This window comes from Chiroxiphia lanceolata, chromosome 3 (assembly GCF_009829145.1).
Source record: "Chiroxiphia lanceolata isolate bChiLan1 chromosome 3, bChiLan1.pri, whole genome shotgun sequence".
NCBI lineage: Eukaryota > Metazoa > Chordata > Aves > Passeriformes > Pipridae > Chiroxiphia > Chiroxiphia lanceolata.
This window is the reverse complement of record NC_045639.1, coordinates 50,838,397-50,864,161: the sequence shown is the minus strand read 5'-3', so window position 1 is coordinate 50,864,161 and position 25,765 is coordinate 50,838,397. Positions and strand designations below refer to the sequence as shown.

The 25,765-nt window shown below is 39.4% G+C and overlaps 1 protein-coding gene across 7 annotated transcripts in view; it reads right to left on the bottom strand.

Moving 5' to 3' along the window:
* Positions 1–25,091, bottom strand: part of PCMT1 (protein-L-isoaspartate (D-aspartate) O-methyltransferase) — a 37,566-nt gene extending 12,475 nt beyond the window's left edge. For 2 of the 7 annotated variants that reach the window (XM_032681978.1, XM_032681983.1), the window contains exons 1-6: positions 24,418–24,631; positions 11,144–11,248; positions 9,960–9,991; positions 8,128–8,232; positions 4,769–4,889; positions 83–168 (exon numbers count right to left, since the gene is read on the bottom strand). In XM_032681978.1, coding sequence (XP_032537869.1) covers positions 83–168; positions 4,769–4,889; positions 8,128–8,232; positions 9,960–9,991; positions 11,144–11,248; positions 24,418–24,472 — 504 coding nt within the window. In that variant the 5' untranslated portion in view covers positions 24,473–24,631. Of the gene's footprint in view, positions 1–82; positions 169–4,768; positions 4,890–8,127; positions 8,233–9,959; positions 9,992–11,143; positions 11,249–24,259; positions 24,342–24,417; positions 24,689–24,968 lie in introns of those variants that run through there. The other 5 variants (XM_032681982.1, XM_032681979.1, XM_032681984.1 and 2 more) reach the window with 5 other exon arrangements.
* Between the last annotated feature and the right edge of the window lie 674 nt (positions 25,092–25,765).

The window sequence follows — 25,765 nt, the reverse complement described above, 5'->3', positions numbered from 1 at the left end:
GTATTTTACATATAGATGCATGCAAAGCATTCTTTACAGCTAAGAGATTATGGAAACACACACATAAGACATAAAGGCTTACTGCTTGGGGCACAACTGGTGCTGCAGCTCCTACATGAATTGCATCATAGGGAGCTTCTTCTGCATATCCCATGCGTCCATCTCCCACTGCAAGAAAACACTTTTTTTAAACATTTTCAAAAGGAGTGGAGAAAATAGCTAATTTATTGTATCTATAGGCAGATAAAAAGCTATGCTCAGATTTCAACTGAAGTTTTGCTGTGCAGTAGTAATATAATGAAGTCAGTTTAAAAAAATTAACACATCTGTAAAACAGATGCAACAAAACATCCTCATATGTGCATACACATGCTTACAGAAGATATTAAATACTACTGAAGCACCTGAAATTAAAATGATTTATCATGAAAGTCCTTGGAGACACGTGGTCCACCTAGAAAAGATCCTGAAGTATTTATGTGCCCTATCAATTCCAATGCAAGTGAGTTTTCCCCCTTCATTTACCCTCTCAGAACATACATTTGCTTTGCCTCGTCTCCACACGCGCCATTCCTAAATATAACGCAAATCGTAAGTCTGAAGCACTGAATGTCAGAAGCACATATCAGGAGACTCCAAAGGTGAGGAAAAGAAAAAGGAAGTGTTCCTATGGACTATATGCCTACAGCTATGCCTGGCTGGCATAAAAGCCCACACCTATTCATATATTATTGCAGTACCACACTAATCTTCATGCACCCACCTTTGCCAGCAGATGGGCCTCACTATTCTTCGTGCAGACAATCACTGAACTAACACAGATAGCCACATCAGACCCATGGCTAAAGTTCCAGGTGGCTGCTTGGAAGATGCTAGGAGTAATTAAGGTATTCAGAGGGTTACCAAGGCTGGAGAACTCATGGAGAAGCACCCTACCACAGATGTCTCATAGCATCCCAGTTACACAGAAGGAAAGAGTAACAGCTTGAGCTTCTTAAGCCACTGAAATGTGGCAAACATAACTGGACCTTGAGTTAAGTTTTGAAAGAAGATGATGTGAATACGGTATCCAGTATTTACAGAAAACCAATGGGAAATTCAGAGCCAGTTAGGCAGGTTCTCTCTGGAGTTATTTAGGAACCAAAGCAGTACACAAGGCTGAACCATCTGAATTCATACTCTGTGATTGCAGAAGTCCCCATAATCAGTCTAGAAAAAAAAGCAGGACATTAGTGAGCACAGTCCTCTACTCAGCACAAGTACAGTTGTTTGGGGTTTCCCATCTTCAGGCTGAGCTTTGACTTCTGTGCAATCACTAACATTACAGTTAATTAAAAGGCTGAAAAAGTCAAAAGAAGTTCTAAGCCCCAGTCAGGGGCTTAAAATTTGTCAACTTTTTGCCTGCCAACAACTCACAAGGCAGGAAAAAATACATGGTTGCCACAGCAGGTTTCACTTGACCTCAGTGATAGGGAGGGCCATGTGGATAGCAATGATAGCAATACCCTTCAGTATTCAAGAGTATACAGGAAGATCTGGACAGCTCCTTGTAGCAATTAAAATTGAAGAGTTTCTCATCTTCCTTATGAGGTCCTAAAAGACAGCCCTGCCAGGACCTTCTACACCCAAAGCCTAAGGACTATAAGAACAGAGCACATTTCCTCAGTAGCTAAGAAGCCTCTTAAAGCTCAGTGACATATTTCCTCATATCATCAATTCTGACCAGCACAAGCTCCAACCAAGGGCCACAAGCAGAAGCTGCCAAGCAAGAGCTACCAATGCTTCCAAAGAACTCATCCCTATCAACCACCATTTCTATTAAGTCAGCTGGCAACAGATATTGCCAGTCAGGAAAGTTCCAGCATTTCCAGGGCTTAATCTCTCTGACTGCCAAAGTGGGTTCTACTGGAACAACCACTTCAGTGCAGTCAAGTGTATAATTGATACTTATAAATCTTAGTAACACTATCTGCCTCCTCTAAAGAAGTCATGATGTGTTACAGTATCAAGCTACCCGTCCACCAGAGAAGACAATGGACAAAGACTTCTTTAACTTATACACAGAGATACTGCTATGAATGATGTTAGTTACACAGACCTAAGATGCAGCAGCAGGCATCAGAGGCAGTGATCTCCAGTACTGCTGGCAAAAGAAGACACTGCCAAATTGAAGCAACAGCTGTGAAAGAAGCTACCAAGTTGTCTTCTGAAGAACACACATATTCTGAGACATAAATGCACCTTGTGCACTGTCTGGAGAAGTCTGAATGTGACTTCAGCACATATTATCACTTCACTGACAGCAGTAAAATGGACCCAAAACATCTAAACACTTTGCTCTTAGAATCAATAGTCCAAACCATAGCTAACATCTTCAGAATCAGTACACATACACCAAAGAAAAAAAAATTATGTTCCTTTATATGCATCAAGTACAGCATGGCCTTCCCTTTTAACATCTGCAAAAATTGTCATGGCTGCAGCAGAGATATATCCATACACAATGGGAAGTCACTTTAACATATCCAGAAGGTGTAAAAAATAGTTAAGTCAGCATCCTGAATAACACCACCTATCCTACTCATATCTCCAGTTACATACAGCCTGTTAATGAAGTAATCACGGTGGTGGATGGCAGGTGGTGATGAGGGGGGAAGCAGTGTCAGGACTTCGTGACATGAGGGTTTTGTAGCTTGTTTATGAACCCAGAACTGATTTGCTGATCACAGTACTCAAGTTTTCAGTGTCTCTATGCAGACTTGCTTCAGAGTTGCAGCAGGAGCACAGAAACAGAAGAAAACAACTTTACTGTGGCTAGAATACCCTCATCCCCTCTGGCTATGCCTGCATCAGCAAAGAGTGCAGTACAATAGAAGCAGATCTGTACAGCAAAACTGTTTTTGCTGAGAACATGGTGTCCGTGCAACACACGCATTTCAGGATGATCATTTTGGTCTAGATCTAGTTTTATTGGCTTAATATCCAGTAACATATCACACATATTTGGTTGCTTCTTGGAGCACATAATCTTGTCTAGTTTCATCCAAGAGGAATCAAAGTTTGTGCTCTCCAGGAGTACTCTCGTGAGCTAAAGAACCACTTGAGAGATTCACCTCAAAGGCTTCCTCCTGATATTAACAGGAAACAAAACAAAAAACAAGTACAAAAAAGAAAAAAAAAACACAGAAAAAAACCCCACAAACACAAAACCACCAACAAACTAACATAGACCTATTAGTCTAAGTATATCTATTTCCAAGTTCTCAGTGCAGTTTTATTGCTGAGACACCACAAAATAATTGTGATGCTCCTTAAATCTAGTTATGGTTTATCTGGGGTGTGACAAAGCAACAGAGAATGTCTGAAGCCTACTCATGAAAAGCCAGCAACCAACACACACAGTCTTAATTCATACAATTCCCACCATCAATTAATCCTGGGTTTTCACAAGTTTTTTTTTGTTTGCATGTTTGGGATGGGGGTGTTTGGGTGGGGTGGTTTTTGTTGTTTTGTTAAAAAACAAACAAACAAACAACAAGAACAAAACAGCTCTCTGGATTCTTGCTTCACATCAAAGACCTCCCAGGAATCCAGCGCAGTTGAAACATTCTTCTCCACCTAATTCACAAAAGTGCTACTGGTCCATTTGTACTTTTCTAAGATGTACCTCACAACAAAATATTCACAAGTCTCCTAATCATCCTGCTACGTAGTCAAAGATAATAAAGATGATGAGGCTTACTTAGAATTCTAGACTTCCAAGAGCACCAGAGTTTGTTTCAGGTACAACCAGAAACGTAAGTCAAAACTGCTCTTGTATAGCAACAATGGAAATTATTCCCCCATTCCACCTCTCCAGCTCTAACAGTCTAACTTCTTTTCCAAGAAGTTTTAAGGCATAAGTATTCTCAGTGAAGGATGCCATACTTATACATACTCATTTACAAAAAAGAAAAAGACCAAGAATCAAAATGTAAGAACCAAACATCACATAATAAGTTTTCCAAGTGCTCCTGTAGGAAGCCTCGAAAAAATCTAGACCTTCAACTTCTTTTTTAAACTTGATGAATAGAATAATGAAGGAATACTTTCCTCCTGCCAGCCTTGCATTTTCTAAAAGAATAGAACAAAAATTCATTTTCTTTTTTAGTAAAAACCCATTACTTAAACAATTCACTGTCCTTGCATCATTTTGGCATTATTTCCTCAGTAACTCTGACTGAATTAAAGTCGCTTGGTGTCAATTAACCAATTCCCTAACATACAAATACTGCTAATTTTAAAAACAAGTGAAATAAACTTCAGTGATGGATACTGCCAATCTAATACTTTTCCCACTTGACTCTCTCCATGCAGCTTTCTGTATCAGAAGTATGAAGGCTTTGTTAAAACACTCAAATTTAGATGACAGGACATTTATTCAAGAAAAGTTGTGAGTTTCATCCCAATTTTAAACAGCAAATTTAACATGACAGACCTTCAGCATGTAAAGTATTTTCACCAAAAAAACATTTCCCTGTTAAGCTTTTCTAGTAGAATGATTACGTATTCTTTAGATTACCAAAAGTCATAATCTCAAAATTGGGTGAAGGATACTATTTTTCAAAGGCCTAAAGATGACGTGGATTTTCAAAATTTTATTTGGCTGTTCCTTCTTTGGTTTAACTTCTTAAATTAGAACTTTTAATCACATCCAATTCAGTCATCTTCAACCAGCTGCTAGAAAGAATATCAGTTTAATTAGTAAGTATATCAGTCTGATGCTTACCAATCAGTTTCACTCTTCCAGAAGACAGCAATGTGGGATCATCCTTTTTGACATTATTTATTGAGTCATCTACTAGTTCTTTGATATGATCAATTCCTACAACTTGTCCTTTGGGACCAACCTGGAATAAAAATACACAGTTGAACAATTTCTGCTAGTTTTGATTTATTTACAGAATGAGTATTTATATCTCTAAAATAAAAACAAAATCAGCAAAGTGGAAACATATTTTCTTGATGTTATTAAAACTACTGTTTGGAATGACAAATCCTGACTGCTAGAAGCACCTAGTAATTCATGTTTGTTGGTACAGTTTTATAAATACTTATTACAGTGATCTTTTTGAGATGTGATTCAATTAAGTTATACTATTAGTGGAGATTTCTCTGAAGTTTTAGAAGTTAAATTTGATCATGTTTGTTTTCTTTACCTGCTATAGAAAGCACCAACGTCAAAGACAAAGACTAGAACTAATCCCCTTTCATGTTGAACAAATTTACTCAAGGATTAAGTCATGCCTTCCATTCTAAGTTATCTCAGAAGTCCTATTGCCTCAGAAACAAATGCAACACTTAATAGTCAGGGACAAATTACCTTCCATCACCGCTTGCATTCATGAATCTATTTTCAGATTTACAGCTCTTCTCCACAGCAAGAACGGAACTTCTTAGAGCTCATAACTCAAAAAAGGTCACACAATTTCTGTGTATTCTGAAGGGGGGGGGGGGAGGTCTACTAGCAAAAACTTCTCCATTGTAGGTACTTCTTCTAGAATTTTGTCTTTGGTGTAAAAAAAAATATTCAAGAAGAACCCACATCTTCAAAAATCTGACCCCTTTTAACAGGATTCAACTCAAAGAACACAATGGCAGAATATGTCCTAGCAGCCCACACTGTAACTGTCTTTGGACACATTTGAATGCATTGGTTTTGTTTCTGTATCTTATACTGTAATGTTGTTAAGACATGGAAAATTAGTAACTGGTTATGAATATCATGGGGAATGTTTTTTTTGTTTTATTATGAACAAGTCCTATGTTAAAAACTTCAAAGGAGTAGTGTTAGCTTTTCTTTTTCAAGTGGAACACCACTGGCCTAGCCTTTGAAACAGAGCAAAACACATATGACAACTACAGGTTGCTATTTGGAGGAATGCCTAGCAGTCAGTTGCACCATTAACTGGCAAAAGATCCAGTGTATTCCAAAGGGTAACATCACAGAAATTAAAATTTAGCAAAAGGGTCAGAGCATGAAATAGCCTGATATAGAGAATCTCTTGCTGCATGTCACAGCCTATTACACTATTTCTGAGTCCTCATCAATTACCTCTATTACCCTAGAACTTTGAAGTACCTGCAATTGAGACAACAGCAAAATGGCACAATTTTTGGGATCTCCATGGTCTGTTAAGAATAAAAATATATCCCACTCTTTTTATAATACCAGTACTTACAAGATGAAAGCTATAATTCATTTAATTTGCCAGCAATCTTTAGAAGCAAATAAGTTTGTAAGCTATGTAGATAAGTTTATCACAGCAGTTTAACACAAAAACCCAAACAAAAATCTTAAAGATGCTTCACTACTCTAAGTAAACATAAAACTTTCCCAAAGGTACCACAAATGAGATTATCATCATAGGAGCAAAGCTGTCGCGACATCAATGTGCACTCAGGCACTTGTGCCACAAATGCGAGCTACTAAGTCCAAGTCAAAAGCTGACTGAGAGGTAACATCCAGATGGTCCGAAAAGCACATCCCCAACTGGATTTTGATTGCAAAACACTCTACCATTAACTCCCACAATATTTTTCTTTCAAGTTGTTGTTACTGTTAGCAATGCTATCAAACAGAACAAAAGTATTATCCAATGTTTCACAAAGCACATGTCTGTAAGGCATTCCACAGCAAACCACCAAGGAGGATTCATGACAGAAACACAACATTCATATGCCAATAAAAAGACAATATGATTAACCTCAGCAAAACTGGAAAGAGATTTCCTTTCTGTGCTACTTCTGACTTCTCTGCAGCTGTTTTCAGAGAAAGAAAAGCACACAACCACAACTTAGCCCATGTCAAATGGCTATTTGTTTACACATTCATAACTTCAGTAAGAAATACATATAGTTTGGACAAAAGTTTTAATGCTTGTAGGATTGGAGTTCCCATGCAAGCTACTAGCACTTGATTACTAACTATAAAGTTAGACCAAAAATAATAGGCAGAAAGTGGAATAAGTGACACTTAAGATTTCCTCTAAACTGCAGTTTGATTAACTTATTTCAACTACAATTTTTTTTTTCCCTTTTGCAGCTAGCACTTCGAAACCTAAATACTTTTGCTAGTGTATTGCCCAGTCCTAAACATTCTTAGCTGTTTCTTAATACAGGAAAGCAGAAGTGACTGCATTCTCAACAGGCTGGTGCTTGAAAACAGTAAGTAGCAAGTAGCAAGGAAACCTACATGAGAATTTATCACATGCATTAGCACATTTCAAATTAACTTCTCATAAAGACAAACCAAAAAATCTAGTTAGCAGTTTAATGAAGGTCTCTGCTAGTCATAAAGCAATTATAAAGCCCTGGAACAGAAAAGGAAAAACTGATTATATTCCTCTACGAGTCATTTTAGCTATACTATAGCTACAGCCATCAGAAACAAATTTTTTTCCATCTTTTTTTTCCTGATGTGAGATAGGGCAGAACAACAGAGAATTCCTTATGTACAGGTTGAATAGCACAGAGATTAAGTTACTTGGAGAAGATATAAAATATAAATTAATATCTAACTTATAAAAAGTTAAATGGATACTTATAGTGATGCTTATGCAATATAACAAGAAAAGAAAGAAATTAAATTCAAATACAATTTACATATATACAATATATTTTCCTGTGGAAATAATTCCACAGGAATCCTAAAAAAAGGATTCTTTTAGGTCTCACTAAACTCTCATCATAGCATGAATACATGATAATTGACCACAGTAAGAACATTCGTAGCCACACAAGATAATATAAAAATTGAGCTGTTCAAGACAAACACACTTTCCTTCAAGGTATAAAGCAATGACTAAAATGCAATCAATTAAAAAAAAAAGCAAAAAAAACCCCAACCAAACTTCCCTGCTAGTCAGTTTCTTCACCATCACACAGTTTATTAGATCATTTAACTCGAACATCAAGTATCAGCTACCACACGAAATGCATACCAATCTCACCCAAGAGAGTAAATTATTTTCTGTATAATATACTTCAGTCCACTGTACAAAGGACGCTTTTTTTTGCTCTGTAATTCAGAGCTACACTACAGTTCAAGCTGTTCTGACAGTCAAGTGATTAAACTAAATATCTCACCATTCGTGAAAAGCATGCTGTAAGGATTCCACTTCCAGATCCTACATCAAGTGCTTTGGCTCCTTCATGTAACTGATCAGACAGAAGTTCAAGAGCATATGCATGCTAAGAGAAGACAGAGACAGAAAATTTCTGGGTATTTTAAGTGTCTATTTTACTCAGTATATGTTCATTTCTTCAGAAATTTTGGGAAATGCACTGAGCATTTGTGTAAGAAATTTCAGAATCATCTTCTATTACAAAAATGGGGGGAGGAGTTAACTACACGGTATAATCATTGTTATTTCATTGACTTCAAATTGTATCTGTGCACTTTTTTTTTTGTTAGTATCCATACATATAGACTCATCTGACCATTCGAGCTTCTAGCACAGGCTCCATTTATATACTGGGAGAGACACTGTGATCGATTTAATTCTCCTCAGGTCTGGTGGCTCCCACTGTTCTGGTAATATGTAGTCAGTAAAGAATTTAGCTTATCATTATGCTATACACATCAGAATAAGCTGGGATACCAGCTAGCTAGGAAGGTGGCTCTGGAGCATCAAGGAAAATGGTTATTAAAACTACATCTTGTATTATCTGCACACTTGCTGATTCAAAGAGTAGGAAAAAGAAGTTGTCTTTTACAAAGGCAGATAACCAGACTCACGTATGAAATGCAGTAGTCTACAGACACACTTGATGACTTTTGTTTTCCTAAATGGTGGACCAGTACACAAACTAAGCTTAGGCTGCACACTGAAAAATCAATTTGTTCTTTAATGTTTCAGAGATAGCCATTACTACGCTCTACTGGCTTAATCCACTACACTCAGAAAACAGAAGTAATTAGAACACACCTCATTAGAACATTTACTTAAAAGATACATCTCCTTTTCGCTCTAACACTTCATATACTACCAGTGGTACGCACACAAAAAATCAAAAATAATGACTTAGGGGCATTAAAATTTTGAAAGCATAATTAATACCTTTTTTTCCTCTTAGCCACAGTACTTTTTTCTCTTTCCTTTAATAATATAATTAACATTTCTCTACAAGATTCCTGACTTTTTTATGTTGATAACTAAGTAAATTCTAAGCCAACTACATAGTTTTTAGTCCAGAGAAGCAGACTTTTACTATGTTTTGACACTTTTCAAACATTGCAAGGCCAAAACATATACTTCTATTCAGCTTTCATCTCAAATAAAGAAACATTAAAAAATTGTGTCTGGGTTAGATTTATGTACTGAAATCCCCACTTTAACACTCATCCTGGTCTCAAACCACTTCACAAAAACCCCACCACTCAGTACAACATTTTTTTTTTGTGTGCAAAGAACTAAAGGCTCTATTACAGCAGTAGCATGCTACAGAAATCAGTGCTATCTGCTCCTGAGTTCTCATATTTTATAAATTACAGAGTAATTTACATTGGAAAGATCTCTGGAAATCCTGTGGTCTAGTCCTCTTTCAATAGAGGGGCAATTTAAATTAGGCTGCTTAGAGCCCTCTTCAGTCAGCTTCTTTATATATCAAAGAATAGAATTTCCACAATCTGGAAAGCCTGTTCCCACTGCTTAACTACCCTCATCAATGGGTATTTTTTCATCTCCAAAACTAAGCAGAATTTCCCATCTTCGTTTTTTTTGTCCACTACCCCTCATCCTATCACTATACACCTCCAAGAAAAATCTTGATCAATATTTTCTGTGCTCTCCCACTAGGCAGTTTACAATGTCACTTCAATCAACTGTTTGTTAAATTTGCTAGGATAAATATTTTATTTCAAAACATTTGGATGTCTATAAAATCACCTATACTAATCTTCTAGGTTTAAAGCTTACCATATGTGGAGCACTGATTGTTGCTTGGAAACCTGTAAAAAAAGAGAATAGAAGAACATGTTGATCGTTGCTCAGACAGGAACCTTACAATCTTTATTACGTTGACTGTAAAATGCAATGCCTTCATTGTCACTCTCATTGAGGGCATGACATACACACCCCAACAGTTATGCAGGTACTGTACTTCAGAAGTGAGTTAAGGTACATCAGCTGAAAGCTATGCCATGTCAACTCTGGACAGGTGAAAAAAGGTTTTATCCTTGATCTTAATTACCATCTCCATTTTGTCACTATTCTGCCTTAAGCTTGATCAAGTATGTTAAATTCAGAAGAGCAATGTCTCCCAGAAGAATGTAATTCCTTTTCCACTCAGCCCCTATGTAGAAACCTGATTTTGTTAACTGGAGTTGGACGTGGTGGCGACCAGAGAACTTCTGAAGAATAACCCTATGTATTTTGCAAACAGCACATGCCTAGGAGAAAACCTGGAGGAACGCAGGAACGCTCACCTGTACTTGTTTCTGTGAAGATACGCAAGATTTCAGTACGTATGTATCTGAAAATATTTTTGAATTTTCCTACACAACTAACAAAATCCTAATAAAATTCACAGATCTCACCACCTTCTATTAAAGGCAGGGGGAGAATCAAGTAATTAGTACATTCATGTAATTCATTCTCTTGTCTTAGAAAGAAAAAACTGGGATCTAGATGAGAAACAACAGTCTAAGCAAGTGTCCTATCAGTAGACTTTCCCATTTAAAGCCTATTTTCATATTTTAAAAGTTTCATGTAAAAGGTTTAAGAAACTCTGCATTGATCTCAACGGAGTAATTTCTGTAAAGACATAGACTGTTTCTGTCCTCAACCAGATGCAAATGATTTTTAAGTACTTCAACATCAGCTGCACCACCACTAATTGCTGTGGTTTCAAAAATAAACACACATTTACATATATTAATTCTGACTGAAGAACATCTCTCTACTTGATGTATCCAAATATGTCAATTGCATTCCATAACAAACTGAAACTTAGTTACATGGTGGCAAATAAACTGATTAAAAAACTAGACAAGCTTCCAAATTTAAAAAATTATGTTCACATTCTTAGCGCATACACGACAAAAGCAGCCACAGTTATGCAAATGAAAAAAATCTCAATCATCTTTACAAGATGCTCTTACCTATAGACTGTGGAGAATCCATGTAAGGGTTGTATTTTGCATAATGGCAACGGTCTGTAGCCAGCATTACTTCAAATACCTTGTCTGATTTGATTATTCCATTTTCTATAAATGAAAAAATAAATAAAACTGAAGGCATTGATTATCTTCTGCCATGCAAGAGCCTGTGAAATGCGTTAACATATTCCTAATATTGTGAGAAATCATGCCACCTTAACCTCTCTAATACTCTTACCCATGTCATACTGCCTGTGGCAGGGGTTGGACTACATGATCTTTAAAGCTCCCTTCCAGTCCAAACTCTTCTGTGACACTAGAATTATATCTGTGGTCCAGAGATCAAACAATGCTTAAGCCAGTGAACTTTGAACAAGACTTTCCCAGCAGTTACAGATGCTTTTCTGAAACCACTTGCAAAGATCTATCCCCCAAGAAAACTGAACTTCATGGACACCTCTGATATTTCTGAAAATACAGTCAGTAAGAAACTGGTATTACTCTATACACCAAACAAGATATACTTCGTATTTCTAAGAAGCTATATAAGTAATTATTGGAAAATTTACAGAAGCAAGTTAGAAATGTGAAGCTGAAGCATCCTTGCTCAGTATTTTATTTTCAAGATATGTTTCTCTTACGTTAGAAAGAAAAAATCCTTTTGTAAAGAAACTCCTACAGAATCAGAATTGTAATGCTTGGGCAGACTGAAGCCACAAGGTTTTTATATCAAAACACTCTGACTCTCTGCTCACTTTTCAAAACAAACTGTTAATGTAAATGCATGTAAAATGTCAGAAGCACCGTGCAGTGCAGCCATTTTCCCCTGCAATTTCAATGAAGTTTTTTTTTTAACAATCATAATTCTATTTTTTGAAGTTCTGAAGAGGCTTTTGTGAATAACAGAAAACTTTGGAAAACAAACAGAAGAAATTAATTATTTGCATTAAAAGACAATATAAACTATAAATAACTGAAATTTCAATGATGGATGCTTTATTAACTACTTCCTTTAAATAAAAACTATTTATTTGCAAAATTATACTTTAAAGGAAAAAAAAGGTAATTTTACTACGATTAGAATCTAACCTAAAACATAAAAATCAGATTATGGAGTTTTGTAAGACTGTCCTGAAGTGGCACCAGTGGTTTTGTTTTAAAAGTATCACCAACACAAACACACCTGTGTGCAGGACTGTGCTTCCCTGACTGTTTACAGTGTGCTCCCAACTACACCTGTTAACAACAGGATTTTCTTGTCTTTTTATCCACCGTGTGCGTCAAGGATTTATTTATCCTGTATAACATAGGCTTGAATTCAGAGAGCAAAATAACCCCATAGATTATCTTCCTTTTTGATCTGAACACAAAGTATCAGATGAACAGCAAATGGAATATACTATTATTAAGGAAATTATTAAGGAAAACAATTCCTTCTAAAAAAAATATTAATTTTTAGAACTATTTCTGTATCTAATAAGTCCCAGAAAACTCCCCTCACAGTCCACACACGTCACACATATCCTGTGCTTTGACTTCATTTAGAACCGAATACTACAGCAGTTAGAGGATACTAACTAATCATTTCAATGCAAGTTTTTAAATTGAGACAGCAGGCATTTGCAGTAGTTTACAAGTTGACTTACTGAGCAAAACTGTACTCAAAAGAAAACAAACAAATCAATCCATTGACACACTGGCACTGACAACATAACATAGTAAGGAAAAAAAAGTTTCCCTGACCACATGGAATTAGCTGAATTAGTTGTACAGCAGTTCTGCAAACTGAAACAAAACAAAAAAATCAAAATTAGAGTTTCATTAGGTACCAGTAAGAAATTAGTATCTCTAAAACAAATGTACTTTCAAAAAAAAAAAAAGGCACAAGAACAAGCAAAGCTGAATACAGGAAAAGTGAAGAGCTAAAAGTTCTGGAGGGCAGAAGAGAGGTTAAAAAGCAGCAGCTGAGAAGTACTCAGAAAAGATCTAAAATAGTGATTTATTTCTTGACATTGTGTATTTTGTGGATAGATGCACACATTCTAGAAGCTATAGGTAGCCATCTGCTTTTTCCTTTAGTGGCTTGGGGAAACAAACACGCAGAAAACACAGACTAAGCTTCCAGCCTGGAAGAGCAACTGCACGGCCCTATGGTAAGGCCAAGAACCTTCTCTTAGTTTTCAGGGGACCTTCTCTGGACTGCTGTGACTGCAAGTTTCTTCCAAACTTCTTCTTTCACACTACTCATAATCTGTTCCCTCTTTTGACAGAAGTTCTTACCTGCCACTCCTTCGTCTACTCCTGTCATCCTTCTAGTTAAAGTATCAGTAACTAAATTCACTTCTCAGCTTTTAAAAATTTTATTCTGCCTTCATTTTACTACTTTACTTACATATTTTACCCATTCTTCCCCCAACTTGTTTAATCAGGTATAAGAGCTCTATGGCAGAGATTGTCTCTGCATATGTATGCAAAACAAAGCACAAAACTTCATTTCAGTCAATGTACATACGACTTTATCAAAAATGACCGAGAAACCCCTAAAAACAAACTACTAATATTCTACACATTCTAAGCATTCAGGATGCTCTCATTCAGCAAACACTCCTGACATTTGCTGACTGTTGGACTATCTTTGATTAGTATCACCTTTTTCATTAGTAAATAAGAATTTAAGCAAGTTATCCACACTCAGAGTCCCTAGCAGGATCTGTGGGAGAAGCTGAATTTCATCTCAGCCATTTACTTCAATCATTGAATAATACTCCATCATCATAAAAAAAAACCAAAACACACCCTCCCAGCTATCCCCCCACAGATTAAGTCTGCTTTTCAAATTTGCTAATTATACAATGGAGACAACAGCAAATTTTAGGTGAGAATTAAGAAAAGCAATCAAGTCCTAACCAGTGAAGTCTATCTTGACTAAACAGTAATTGATAACAAAAGGATTTTTTTTTACTCTCACGGCTGAATATAGAGAAACATAGCAACTGCAAGGTACTGAACTCCAATGAAAGTCCTTTCCTTCCTGCAACAGTCAGTCTGAAGATGACCAGCTGCCAGGATCTTAATTCTGTCTGGATCAAGTCTCTACCCAATTCCAATTCAAGTCCAGAAAACAAATATATCCCCTAAAAAGCCTATAATAGAAGACATTCTAATTTCATGCCTACCAAAAAACCATGACAACAATAAATTAATTATTAATAAAATGCCAATAAAAACCATTTTCTAAATCTTAAAAGGAAGATGTATATTGCAAGAAAATAATTCACAATTAAATATATATATAGGTTGAATATCCTTTCCAGTTATAACATGCACACAAGACTCTCCTTGAGGAGACTGCTGGGTTTCAAGACTGATAATCTTCATTGGAAACAAATCAGATATTAAATTATAAAGTGTTTAGGAGCAAAGGTTAATACACAAACACACCGATAACTTAAAATCAAAAGTAACTTCATTTTTTATTAGAGTTATATCAGCACAACTCCTAAGCTTCAAAGGGCTGAAGCCGAAAAGTAACTACTTAAAGAGTGGAGCATTGCCTGCCAAGTTCAGGAGTTACTCTGCACAGAGGCTCTGTCAATGACAACTTGACATAACTGGAGCATGTTTTGAAAACTCACTCTGGTATGCTTCTTTTCCCCAAATAACACCATGAAAACAGGAAAAGAGCTCAGTGAAACCTGTGAAACTGGGCAGTTGGCTGTCAGAAAGCAAGGAAGGAAGAGTCTGAAAAGATACCATAGACTTGCAACAAGTAAGCAACCTATTTTTTTATTTTACCTTTTATTTAGCAACAAATGCATTACTAAAGTGCTTATGTTTCAAAGAACCTGATGGTATCCTGACTGTTGATCAAACACATTTCTAACCAAACCATAAGATACTAGCAGTCAACACTTACACCAATTCTGGCTTCCAGACCAGAAAAGAAGATGTGTCATTACCACATGATAAGATCCAGCACACAAGCTTCCTATACAAATTGTGACACCTACTCAAACATGTCCTGTTGTTGGCTTTACAAAACAAAACAAAACAAACAACAACCCCCCCAAAAAAAACCAAAAAACAACCACCAAAAAAACCCCAAAACAAACCAAACCAATAAACAAAAAACCCCACAAAACCACAAAAAACCTCTTACAGATCCCAAAACCATTTACTGTGAGACTACATCAGCATGCACATAGTTCAGTTTCTTCTTAGATTACTTTCTCCATAACCACTGCAGAATACTTCACTTATGAACATGAATTTGCAGCAAAACAGTGATATTTCTAAATCATACAGATGTCACAAAGCATGATGCAAAGCACATCATAACAGTATGTTACAAAAAACTAAAACAAGTAGATTAAAATTACTCAAGTAATTACTCAAGATTACTCTATGATTACAAATTATTGAATGGTTTGGGTTGGAAGGAACCTTAAAGGTCATCTAGTTGCAAATCCCCTGCCATGGGCATTGACACCCTCCACTAGACCAAGTTGCTCAGAATCCCATCAACCTGGCTTGGAACACTTACAGGGATGGGGCATTCACAGGCAACCTGTTCCACTGCCTCACCACCCTCACGGTAAAGAATTTAGTGCTAGTATCAATTCTAAACCTGCCTTCTTTCAGCCTAAGACCATTCCCACCTGTCCTATCACTACATGCTCTTGTTAAAAGTTCCTCTCCAATTCTCTTGTAGGCCCCCTCAGGTACAGGAAGGCTATAATGAGGTCTCTCCAGGGCCTCCCCTTCTCTAAGCTGAACAACCCCAACTCTCTCAGTCTTCACAGGAGAGGTGCTCCACCCCTCTGACCATCTTTGTGGCCCTCCTCTGGACCTGCTCCAATATATCCATGTCCTTCTTATATTAAGGACCCCAGAGCTGGACGAAGCACTACAAGTGAGGCCTCATAAGGGCAGAGCAGAGGAGCAGGATCGCCTCCCTTGACCTGCCGGCCACGTTGCTTTTGATGCAGCCCAGGATATATTTTGGTTCTTGCCTGCAAGCGCATATTGACGGGTCATGTGCAGCCTCTCATCCACCAGCACCCCCAAGTACTTCTTGGCATGGATGCTCTCAATCCACTCTCCTCCCAGTCTGTATTTGTACTTGGGATTACCCTGACTCAGATGCTAGACCTTGCACTCGGCCTTTTTGAACCTCATGAGGTTCACACAGTCCCCTCTCTCAAGTCCAAGTCCCCCTGGATGCGATCCCTTTCCTCAAGCATGTTGACTGCACCACAGAGCTTGGTGTCATCAAACTTGCTGAGAGTGCCCTTGGTCCCACTCACGAAAGATGTTAAACAGCATCAGTCTATACACCAAGCCCTGAGGACACCACTCGTCACTGGTTTGCGTTTGGATATTGAGCCATTGACCACAACTCTTTGAGTGTGACCATCCACCCAATTCCTTATCCAGTGAGGGGTCCATCCATCTAATTCGTGCCTCTCCGGTTTAGAGACAAGGATGTGGTATGAGATAGTGTCAAATGACAGTCTCCATCTGACCCATGCAAACCAGAGAGCAAGTTTCAAGAGGAGAGTGGGCTGGAACAGAACCACATCTTGATTTGCAAGCTGTGTGAAGTTAGTTGGTTTTAAGCACCTGATCAACTGACGTTTTTAAAGTCAGGGTCTTTTTGTGTGGGCAGAGGAAGAAAAAACAGATGGGAAAGAATGTGATTAAGTTAATTGAATTTTATTTCAGTAGCGAGCATAGGAAGATTTCACTCTAAAGAATGAACCCAAAGAAAGCACTTTGAACAAGAAGTGATGCATCAGTACGCCAAGATCTATTAAAGGATACTGACCCTAAAACATACAAAGCTCTTTGTGCTAAAGAAACTGAAAGCAGGTGTTTGCAAACGAGTTTTTTTTAAACTGCTCATACATGCAAACCTCTTGTGCTTTGCTGATAATTTAAGTTATCTGCTTCAAACATTTAACTGCCCACTTGTTATCACTGGGATTCGCAATAATACGTTATTCAAACAGGACATTGCATACAACTAACTGGAAGGAATCAGTTGAAAGTCTGTTGTTCAGAAACACAATGACAGAAAGACTGAGGAAAGTAAGGATCCATCAGAGATAATCTTAGAGTCCAGAAATTAAACAAGAAGATCAAACCCCATGAAAATCTGAAAGTGCCAGATAATAAATAATGAAATAATAATAATAGTAATAATGTCAGTTACCATTTCAATGCCGCTCAAAATATGCAGAGGTAAAACAACATGGGAACCATGAGCTTGGTTCAACACAACAAACTAGTATACAGCCTCAAGATTCAGTTAAATACAAACTTATCTCTCAAAATTTCGCTTGTACTTTATGGGAGTATTCCTTCGCTGTTTGAAAAGAATCATCTTCAAAAACAACCTGTCCATTTTGGTATAACAGATACAAGTTCTCTACAAATTTTCATGGATCTGAAGGTCTGCAGGGAACTAATTTAGACTTATTTAACCACAGCTGTATTGCTCCCTTGTACTGGAGGCCAATGTTGCAAAGTTGGTATTAACCATTTCCTTCTCTGGGGGAGGAGAAAGGCCTACTAGCATAGCCCTTCAGCACACAGCTTTATCATAGAAGCCATCTATGTAATGTACTCACATCGATCAAAATGGTTATATTGATTTTGTCTGAATCTGTATCAGCAGCTGAATGAAGAAACTTTGGGGAGTACATGAAAGAAGAAAGTGACTTTAAGGTTGGGTTCAGCATGCAAAAACATAGAACTGCACTTTCCAATGAATTTTAACAAGCATGTGCAGATGAGGGAGACTTCACCTCTGAGCACTCCTTGATTCACCTACATTTCAGAGGGCTGAACTTCAATTACACATCACATTGAATGTCAAAATTGCAAAGTTCAATATAAAGTGGCAACAACCATCAGTAATAACTAAAAATTGTTGCAGAGGTTAAAGATAAACTTAACTGGATAGGACAGACAGACAAGGAACTCTCTTCACAGTAAGGCTTGAGGCAGAACTACTTAACAGCTTTAGCAGATCTGTAAAGAAAGGCAGATGATGCACATCTCACACCTTACTGAGCAGATTCCGTGCACTTTGCTGATCTGTTTTCAGAAAAGCCAATGATGTCAAGACCAACAGCCAGAACACACAAACAGCCTATTATTATGAAAGTGGTTTCGCTAATATTATGCAAAAGCTGAGGAAGACCATAACCCTGAACATAACCCTGACTGTTGGGACAAAATGACACAGAGCTGTTATAGCAGTAGAAATTACCAAGAATTTCTGAAGTTATATTTGCCTGACCACCCCTTTAAGATTTCAACAGTGCGAGCATTTAAAAATATCTTGTGTTCAAGTCCAATACTGAAATATTCAGGTTCTGAAGTCTTAAAACATAAGTCAGCCATTCCAGGAGAGACGTCATTCCAAAATTTTACTGGTCTTCGTCTTTGAAAGAGTTTACTGTTTTTGCCAAATGTTGGTAATCTAAATCAAAATTAAAAATATTAATGAAATGAAGATCCTAAGAAAAATCAAGTAATTTATTTATTTGAAGTGTTATGTAGTATCAAGAAATATGACTCTGAGATATTACATTGGCAGAAACTATCATTCAAAAGAACATGAACATCATGCATTTCTTTCTAAGCTTTCCAACAGGTCTTAGTGAGCTCTTGATACTACATCAGGATGAAAGAAACAGTAATATTAAAAGAAAAGATTAGAGTTATATTAAAACTAAACCCTAGAAGATGCCATCTTTTTAAAATGCCCATATGCAACAGTAATGACCTGTTTTTGACAGATTTGCAAAATTATTTTAATTTTGCTATGCATTATTAGGCAGATTCAGATCACCAGGAAAAAAATTGCATCATAGCATTATATCCAGAGACAAAAATAAAAACATATCTTCAATCAAGCAAAAGAACTAAACATTTTTTAATTAAAATTACTAATTATAAAGAATTGTGATGTAAATAACCAGCCAAAAAGAATGCCCTCTTTTTTCTTGGATGACCAAGGACTAGGACTTTGTTGCACTCAATTTTAGGGGGTTGTGGGAACACATGGGTATGTTTTTAACATTATATTGACACCATGTCTAACGTCAAGAGAAAAAAATGTGCCAACAACAAAGAACCAGTTAAGAACATAGTTTTAATTTACACATGGATCAAATGGGATGTTTTTTAAGTTTAGGTTTTTTTCTTTCTGTTATAATTTCCTATTTTTTGGGATGTTTAGTTGTCTTGATTTACTTAAAGGTCTGCCTCTTGAATGATCAAGGGTGTAGAAATTTCTTCAAAACACTTCACTGACATGGACGAATCACTAACAAATACTTAAATCTCTAATAAAAAAGTCTCACAGCAACTCTTTTAGGCAATTATTCAAATTACTTGTTCAAAAAATTTTTTAAAAATCAGTGTTCCAAAAAATACCATCAGATTTCATGTCTGCTACCTGAGATATGAACTAAACTTAAGAAACTTTAGATATTCTTAAATTAACATATCAGTAGATGTGTCAGTTTTTTATTTTAAAAAAAATAGTTCTTCCAATGGTTTCACTAGCTGGCCACAAGTTAAAATGCTTAGTCACTGAAGCCTCAATACAATATTTATGTCAAAGGAAAGGGTGCTCACAGAATGCACACAATGGGCAGCCTAACTGCTTGTACAGTGGAGCCATTGAATTTGGGTTAGGAGGTTTTTAGGTCTAATTTTCCATTATTTCCCTTTTTCATGTTCATGAAAGTTACATTACTCTTCTTTAAGCAAAATTAGACAGATGTAGAAGAGATTTGGATAAACCAAGGGAAAAGATATGACAGGATAAAACAGAATAAAACCACTGTTTACCTCTTGCTGAATGTAGCTTAAGGCTTAGCAATGCCATAGCCAATTCCTTACTATCCATGGCAGTTCCCAAGGAGATTTGTCCTCAGCAACTAGAAGCCTGCACCAAAGGTGCAGACTCATTGTAGATAACCCTTCATCATGAGGAAGCATGCCAAGATGACATTTTTAATAATTTAACATCTAAGTAATAAAACACTTGGAGAAATATCTTTAGCATGTTTGACAACAGAATTCTCAAACCCTGACATACTGATTTGAAGCATCATTCACACTGAAAAATTAGGATCTGGTCTCAAGTGAGGCACAAAATTGTATGGAATTTGTGGTATCTTGCTAACTTTTGTGATACAAGTTTATTATGTGAGGAAGATAACATAATGTGCTAGAAACAAGCCCACAAATGGTTAACAACATTATGTAGCACTTTAACCACAGGCAAGATAATTCACCTTCACTTTCACCAAGAAATGTGGATTCAAAAGCAAGTATATGCGGTGGTAACACCATTGGCATAACGTGATCAGAGAAATCAGCAAAGCAAGATTATCATACGGCAGCATGCCAAATTGATTGGAGGAGAAAGGCACAATAAGGAAACTTAATTGACTTTGGTGGACTGTAAATTAGACAGGGAACGAATTTTTCAGTTCTGCAGGTAGGAAAGAAATCTGATTTCGAAGATATTGCTGTGTAAAGTAACAGGACTCGGCAAGAGCCCAAGGATGAAAGACAGAAGACCAAAATGACCTAATAGTGAATTATCAGCGGATAGCTGAAGAGAGAAAAAAAGATACAGATTTAGAATCCAAAGACCTTCAACCAAGCAAGATTACAGTAAATAATTCACTGATTACCCAGTCTTTTCCTGCTTTCTCAGCATCCCTATATGGCAGGTCCATAATAAAAAGAAATTCCTGTCAGAGGCATTTATTTAAACACAGGCAATTATTTCTATATTTAGCATGATTTCTATCCCTACAGTAACCTGCGTTTAGATAGCTTCCTAGAAATGTTGTCTGCTAAAAGATCTTAATTTAAATATATTTTTGGGAGAAAGTTTGCTCAAGTATGAAAGCACATGTTCAACTATTTTCAGTTAGGAAGAAGTAAATATTGAAATAATTACTCTGTAAAGGTGAAAAATATTTGTTATAAATAGCTTTAATGCAGAAAGAATCAAACCTTCAGAATTTTTAAAAATCATTTTTAAAAAAATTATAAGTACTTTCAAGAACGACCGGGAAACAACACAGCTGAACACCTCATGGCAACAGCACATTCAAGGACAGCATTTTTGTTGTATAGAGTGCATTTGAAACAAGTTTATTCTGTGTATGTCAAATGCATCTATGATGCCGTAAATTAACAGTGCAAGAACATGTTTCTAATGCAACAAGAAGCTAAAAATCAGAACAACAAAACGCCACACAACATACTTTAGTCATTTGTCCCTAAGCACGCACTAGAAAATATGCAGAGTTCCGGGCCCTCTTCGTTAGTTTGTCCCTTTTAAGACATGAAAGCAAAGATGATGGCTATCTTGCCTAAATCTACATTGCAAATACCCCAAATCACTTCTCACTGCTCTAACACAATGATCATACCACTACAGAGAAGTTATTTCTATAGTTAATGCAGCAGTGACGTGACCAATAAGCAAATGTCAACATAGTTTCATGAAATTAGAGAACTTTATTGTCACAAGACAGAAACATTAGTAACTGTCAATAACAACTTACAGTGAAGAATAATCTTTATAGCTGTTTTAGAGGAAAAGAATATGTAGCCTACAGGAGTCTTCAATTGATGTTTTTATTTGGAAGCAAAACCAGTTTAAGAAGTTCCCATCCTTCCCAGCCCTCTTATACCCATAACAAAGTTCACTGCTTCTCTAACCGTAACAGTAGAACAGCTTACAGACATTGAGAAGTTTAAATCTCAGTGTTTCATAAGTAATGAGAAAGTGACCCAGCCTTAAAGCACAGCCTCCCTCACAAGCAATTCTACAAAAACAGTCAAGAGAAGGAAGAATTGTGGCATATGAGCATGAGCAGGACCAGGCTTTGGTGTAGAAGAAAACACACTTTGTCACTACAGCCTGCATTATTTCCTTTATGTTATGCTAATTATACACTAAATTACACACTCAGTTACTAAATTACACACAAGACAAACACTGGACAACATCAAACCAACCTCATCTGCCTTTTATTCTCAATTCTAGCATAAAATGCTAGAAATGCTATGCTATGCTATGTAGCTGTTTTTAGAGGGGAGAAAAGTACACTGAGAGATCTGCTACTCAAAAGAAACCCTCTGGAGCATTTTAGTCTTTCTGTAACCAGTGATTTTTAAGTTTGTTAAAACATCTGGGAGAATTATATCATATAAAACAGTACTTTCTTCTAAATCTGTTCCCAACTTTAGCAACAAGGCATCACCTTCCCTGAGGAACTCTAGTTTAAAAATTATGGTCTTAATTCAGCAACTGCTCTGCACTGATACAGCCCTACACCATCACCAGAGTCCCACCGAGGCTGACAATACATTCTTGCTGCAAGATCAAAAGCCTCTGTGTTTCCACAACATTTTATTGCCAATCCACTGTTTAACACCCCTCAAAACATACTGGTAAGCATATGCAAAACAGAGAGGGAGAAATTACAGACTGTAATTTTCTAGGTAATTACCATCACTGAATACTGTGAGATTACAATATTAAGCACTTCTATTTTACTTTCCACTTCCATACTACTGTTGCTGTGTACTAACTACAATGGTTTTTAGCCTTTTCATTATTATTATTTGCAAAGCCCAAAAGAGTTTCCATGTGTTGAAAAACACTACCATTGTCTTTTGCAACAAAGAAACTGGTTTTGCCTTCAGGTTCTGAGAGCCATAGACAATTCTGGCAATACTCACTTTTTGTATATATTTTGGAGTTTAACATTGATTTTTATGTCAGAAAGTTTTTCCCAACTATGTAGAAATAGTATTTCTAGCCCTTTCAGTTGCAGAACAAAACAAAAAAATACACCACAACTCTTAAAGTAGTTATTATCTATTTATTAAATAGATTTTTACAGTGAAAGTGTACAGCAATTAGCAGTTTTTACAGTGAAACTGAAAGTCACTTCAGTATATATTGCTGTGCTGGATGGAATAGTTCTCAAAAGAAAATACTGGAAAAGACCACACGATCAGAGGATCTAACAAAAGCAGACTGGAGAAAATAAGTAGAGTGATTCTCTTACGACTCCAGAATAATGAGGAGGTCACACAGGTGAAGTTGTCTGTGGTCTTTCAGCATCACTAAACTAGAAGACAATTGCCATAATACAGGCCCCAAATTCACATCCTTTTATGCCTAGGACGCGGACTTGAGGAGAGGAAGGGAAAAGGCCAGGAGTAAAGAAGAGAGACACTACAAGTGTACCTAAAACACGTTAATCCGATGGTGACATGAAAAACGGAAGCTCTGGATAGAGAAGGTGTTATCGCCTGTCCTTTCTGGACCTGCATACTTCAGGATGTACCGAAGAACACTGGCGAAGAAGCACCCGCCCTTCCACGTTCAGCACGGGGACAGCACACTTGTCCTGGGTAAGGACAAGGAGCGCCCACTCCCTGGCAGCCACCTCAAACCTCAGCTGTCACAACGCGAGTCCGCAACCCCGACAGCTTCCCTGCCCTCCTCTCCTCGCAGTCCCGGAGGAGCCACTCGGGGCTGGGGCCAGCAGCGAGCACCTAGGACCCCGCCCGAGGAGGACGACTGCCACACGCCCCTTTTCCCCTGCAACAACAAACACCCTCGGCCTCTTGGGAGCCTTTCCCAAACCCGGGCGGCTCCCGCTGCGTTCAGCCGTGGCCTGCAGGAGCGGAGGGCACCCTCCGACACCGCCACTCCCGCCGCCCGCAGCGAAGCCAGACGGACGCGATCCCGGTGCGTGCAGGGGAAGCCTTCCGGCGCCGCCGCCGCGGCCCGGCCTCAGCTCAGACAGCCGGGGACGAGGCGGTGGGAACGGGGCCGGGACAGGGGGGAGGCGACGGGCTGGGAACATCCGCGGCAGCCGCACGGCGCTTCCCCTCCGGGACCGCCAGCGGCGCCGCCCCGCCCGCCGCATCGCCTCCCGCAACAACAGCCCGGCCCGCCCTGCGACACCGCCCGCCGCCCGAGCACACACACCCCCGCCCGGGCACACGGACATGCCGGCCGGACATACACACGCACGCAGACACACAGACACACACCCCCGGCCGGGCGCCGCCGCTCACAGCCCGTGACAGCTGGCGGCGGGGCGGGCCGGCGCCGCGGGAGCGCGCGGCCGGTAACGGTCACCAGGCGGCCGGTAACGGGCACGCCGCGGCCCAGGGGCCCCGCCCGCCCGCGCCCCCGCCCCAGCACTCACTGCGGAGGTTGTGGATGAGCTCGGAGTGGCTGGCGCCGCCCGACTTCCAGGCCATCGCTAGGCACACTCTGCGGAGCAGGTACAGAGCCGCCTTCAGCGCCGCGACTGCGCACAACAGCTTCCCCAGGAAGGACACAACCTCCAGCGCCGACACAGGCGCCGCCTCCTCGCCGCCTCCTCCTCCTGCTACCGCTGCTGCTGCCGCGCGCTCGCCGAGGGGAGGGGCCACGCGCCCACCGCCCCGCGCGCCCGACATGCCCTGGCCGCCGCCGCCGCTCCCGGCCCGCGGTCAGCCCTTCGCGCATGCGCGCCCACCGCGCTCGGGGGCGCGCGTGGGGAGATCCCTGCACACGGGGGCGGGCGGGGGTGGGGATGCGCAGCGGCCGCTCCCGGTTACGCCGGTTTGGCTGCCGGGGCTGCGGATCCCGTGCTGGCGGCCCCGGTCCCGCCCTCGCCCCAGAAGCGGCGGCGGGGCGGGACGGAACGGATCTAGGGACGCGGAGTTTGTGGTCTTAGGAGCTGTGTTAATGAATGAGATAGCGAAGCGGGACCTCGGTACACAACCGCCGTCCCCGCCCCTGCCTTGTCCGCTCCCGTAGCACAGGCCGGCACGCGCCGGGCACCGGAGAAGGCGGTCTCGGGGCCCATCCCGGCCCCGCCAGCCTCGCGGCGCGACCTGCCACCCTTGCGACGGAGCCAATCAGCGGTGTCCCCCGGCGCGCTGTTTTGCATGGAGCGCGCCTATTGGCCGCGGACAGCCCGCGCGAGCCAGGCCTACGTGTTGGAGGCTGCCATTGGTCAGGGGGCGCGCGAGCGGCGGGCCCCAGCTGTCCCCCCTGTGAGGCGGCAGCGAGGACGGGCGAACGGCTGGGACTGAGCAGCCGAAAAACAGCGCCGAAATTGGGGCGGGGGAGTAGGTTGTGGAGAGTTGGCATCGGCGTGTGTTGGCTAAACGCTGCCGAAGTACCGGTGTTCCACAAGAGCATCTACTGGCTTGATGCCGACGACGCAGGACAATGTTGCAAATTAAAATTCTTTTCAAAAGGCGTCCAGGTCAATAGCTCGGAATTTAGTAAATGCCAAACCGATGATTCCAATGGGGTATTTACTCTGTCCCAGCACAGGCCACGATGAAGTCGCAATCTTAAGGGAAAAGTAGCACCTCCGGTTCCTCCCACAGCCTGTAGCATAATACAGAAAACCATAGGATTCACTTCCTACAATCACGTGCTATTCCTGGCTACTCCAAAACTCCTTAATGATTAATTTTGCCACCTGTTATATAACTCTATTGTTCTCAAGGGAAAGCATTGCAATTTCAGGGAACCTACAGTCAGTGCAGTGACTT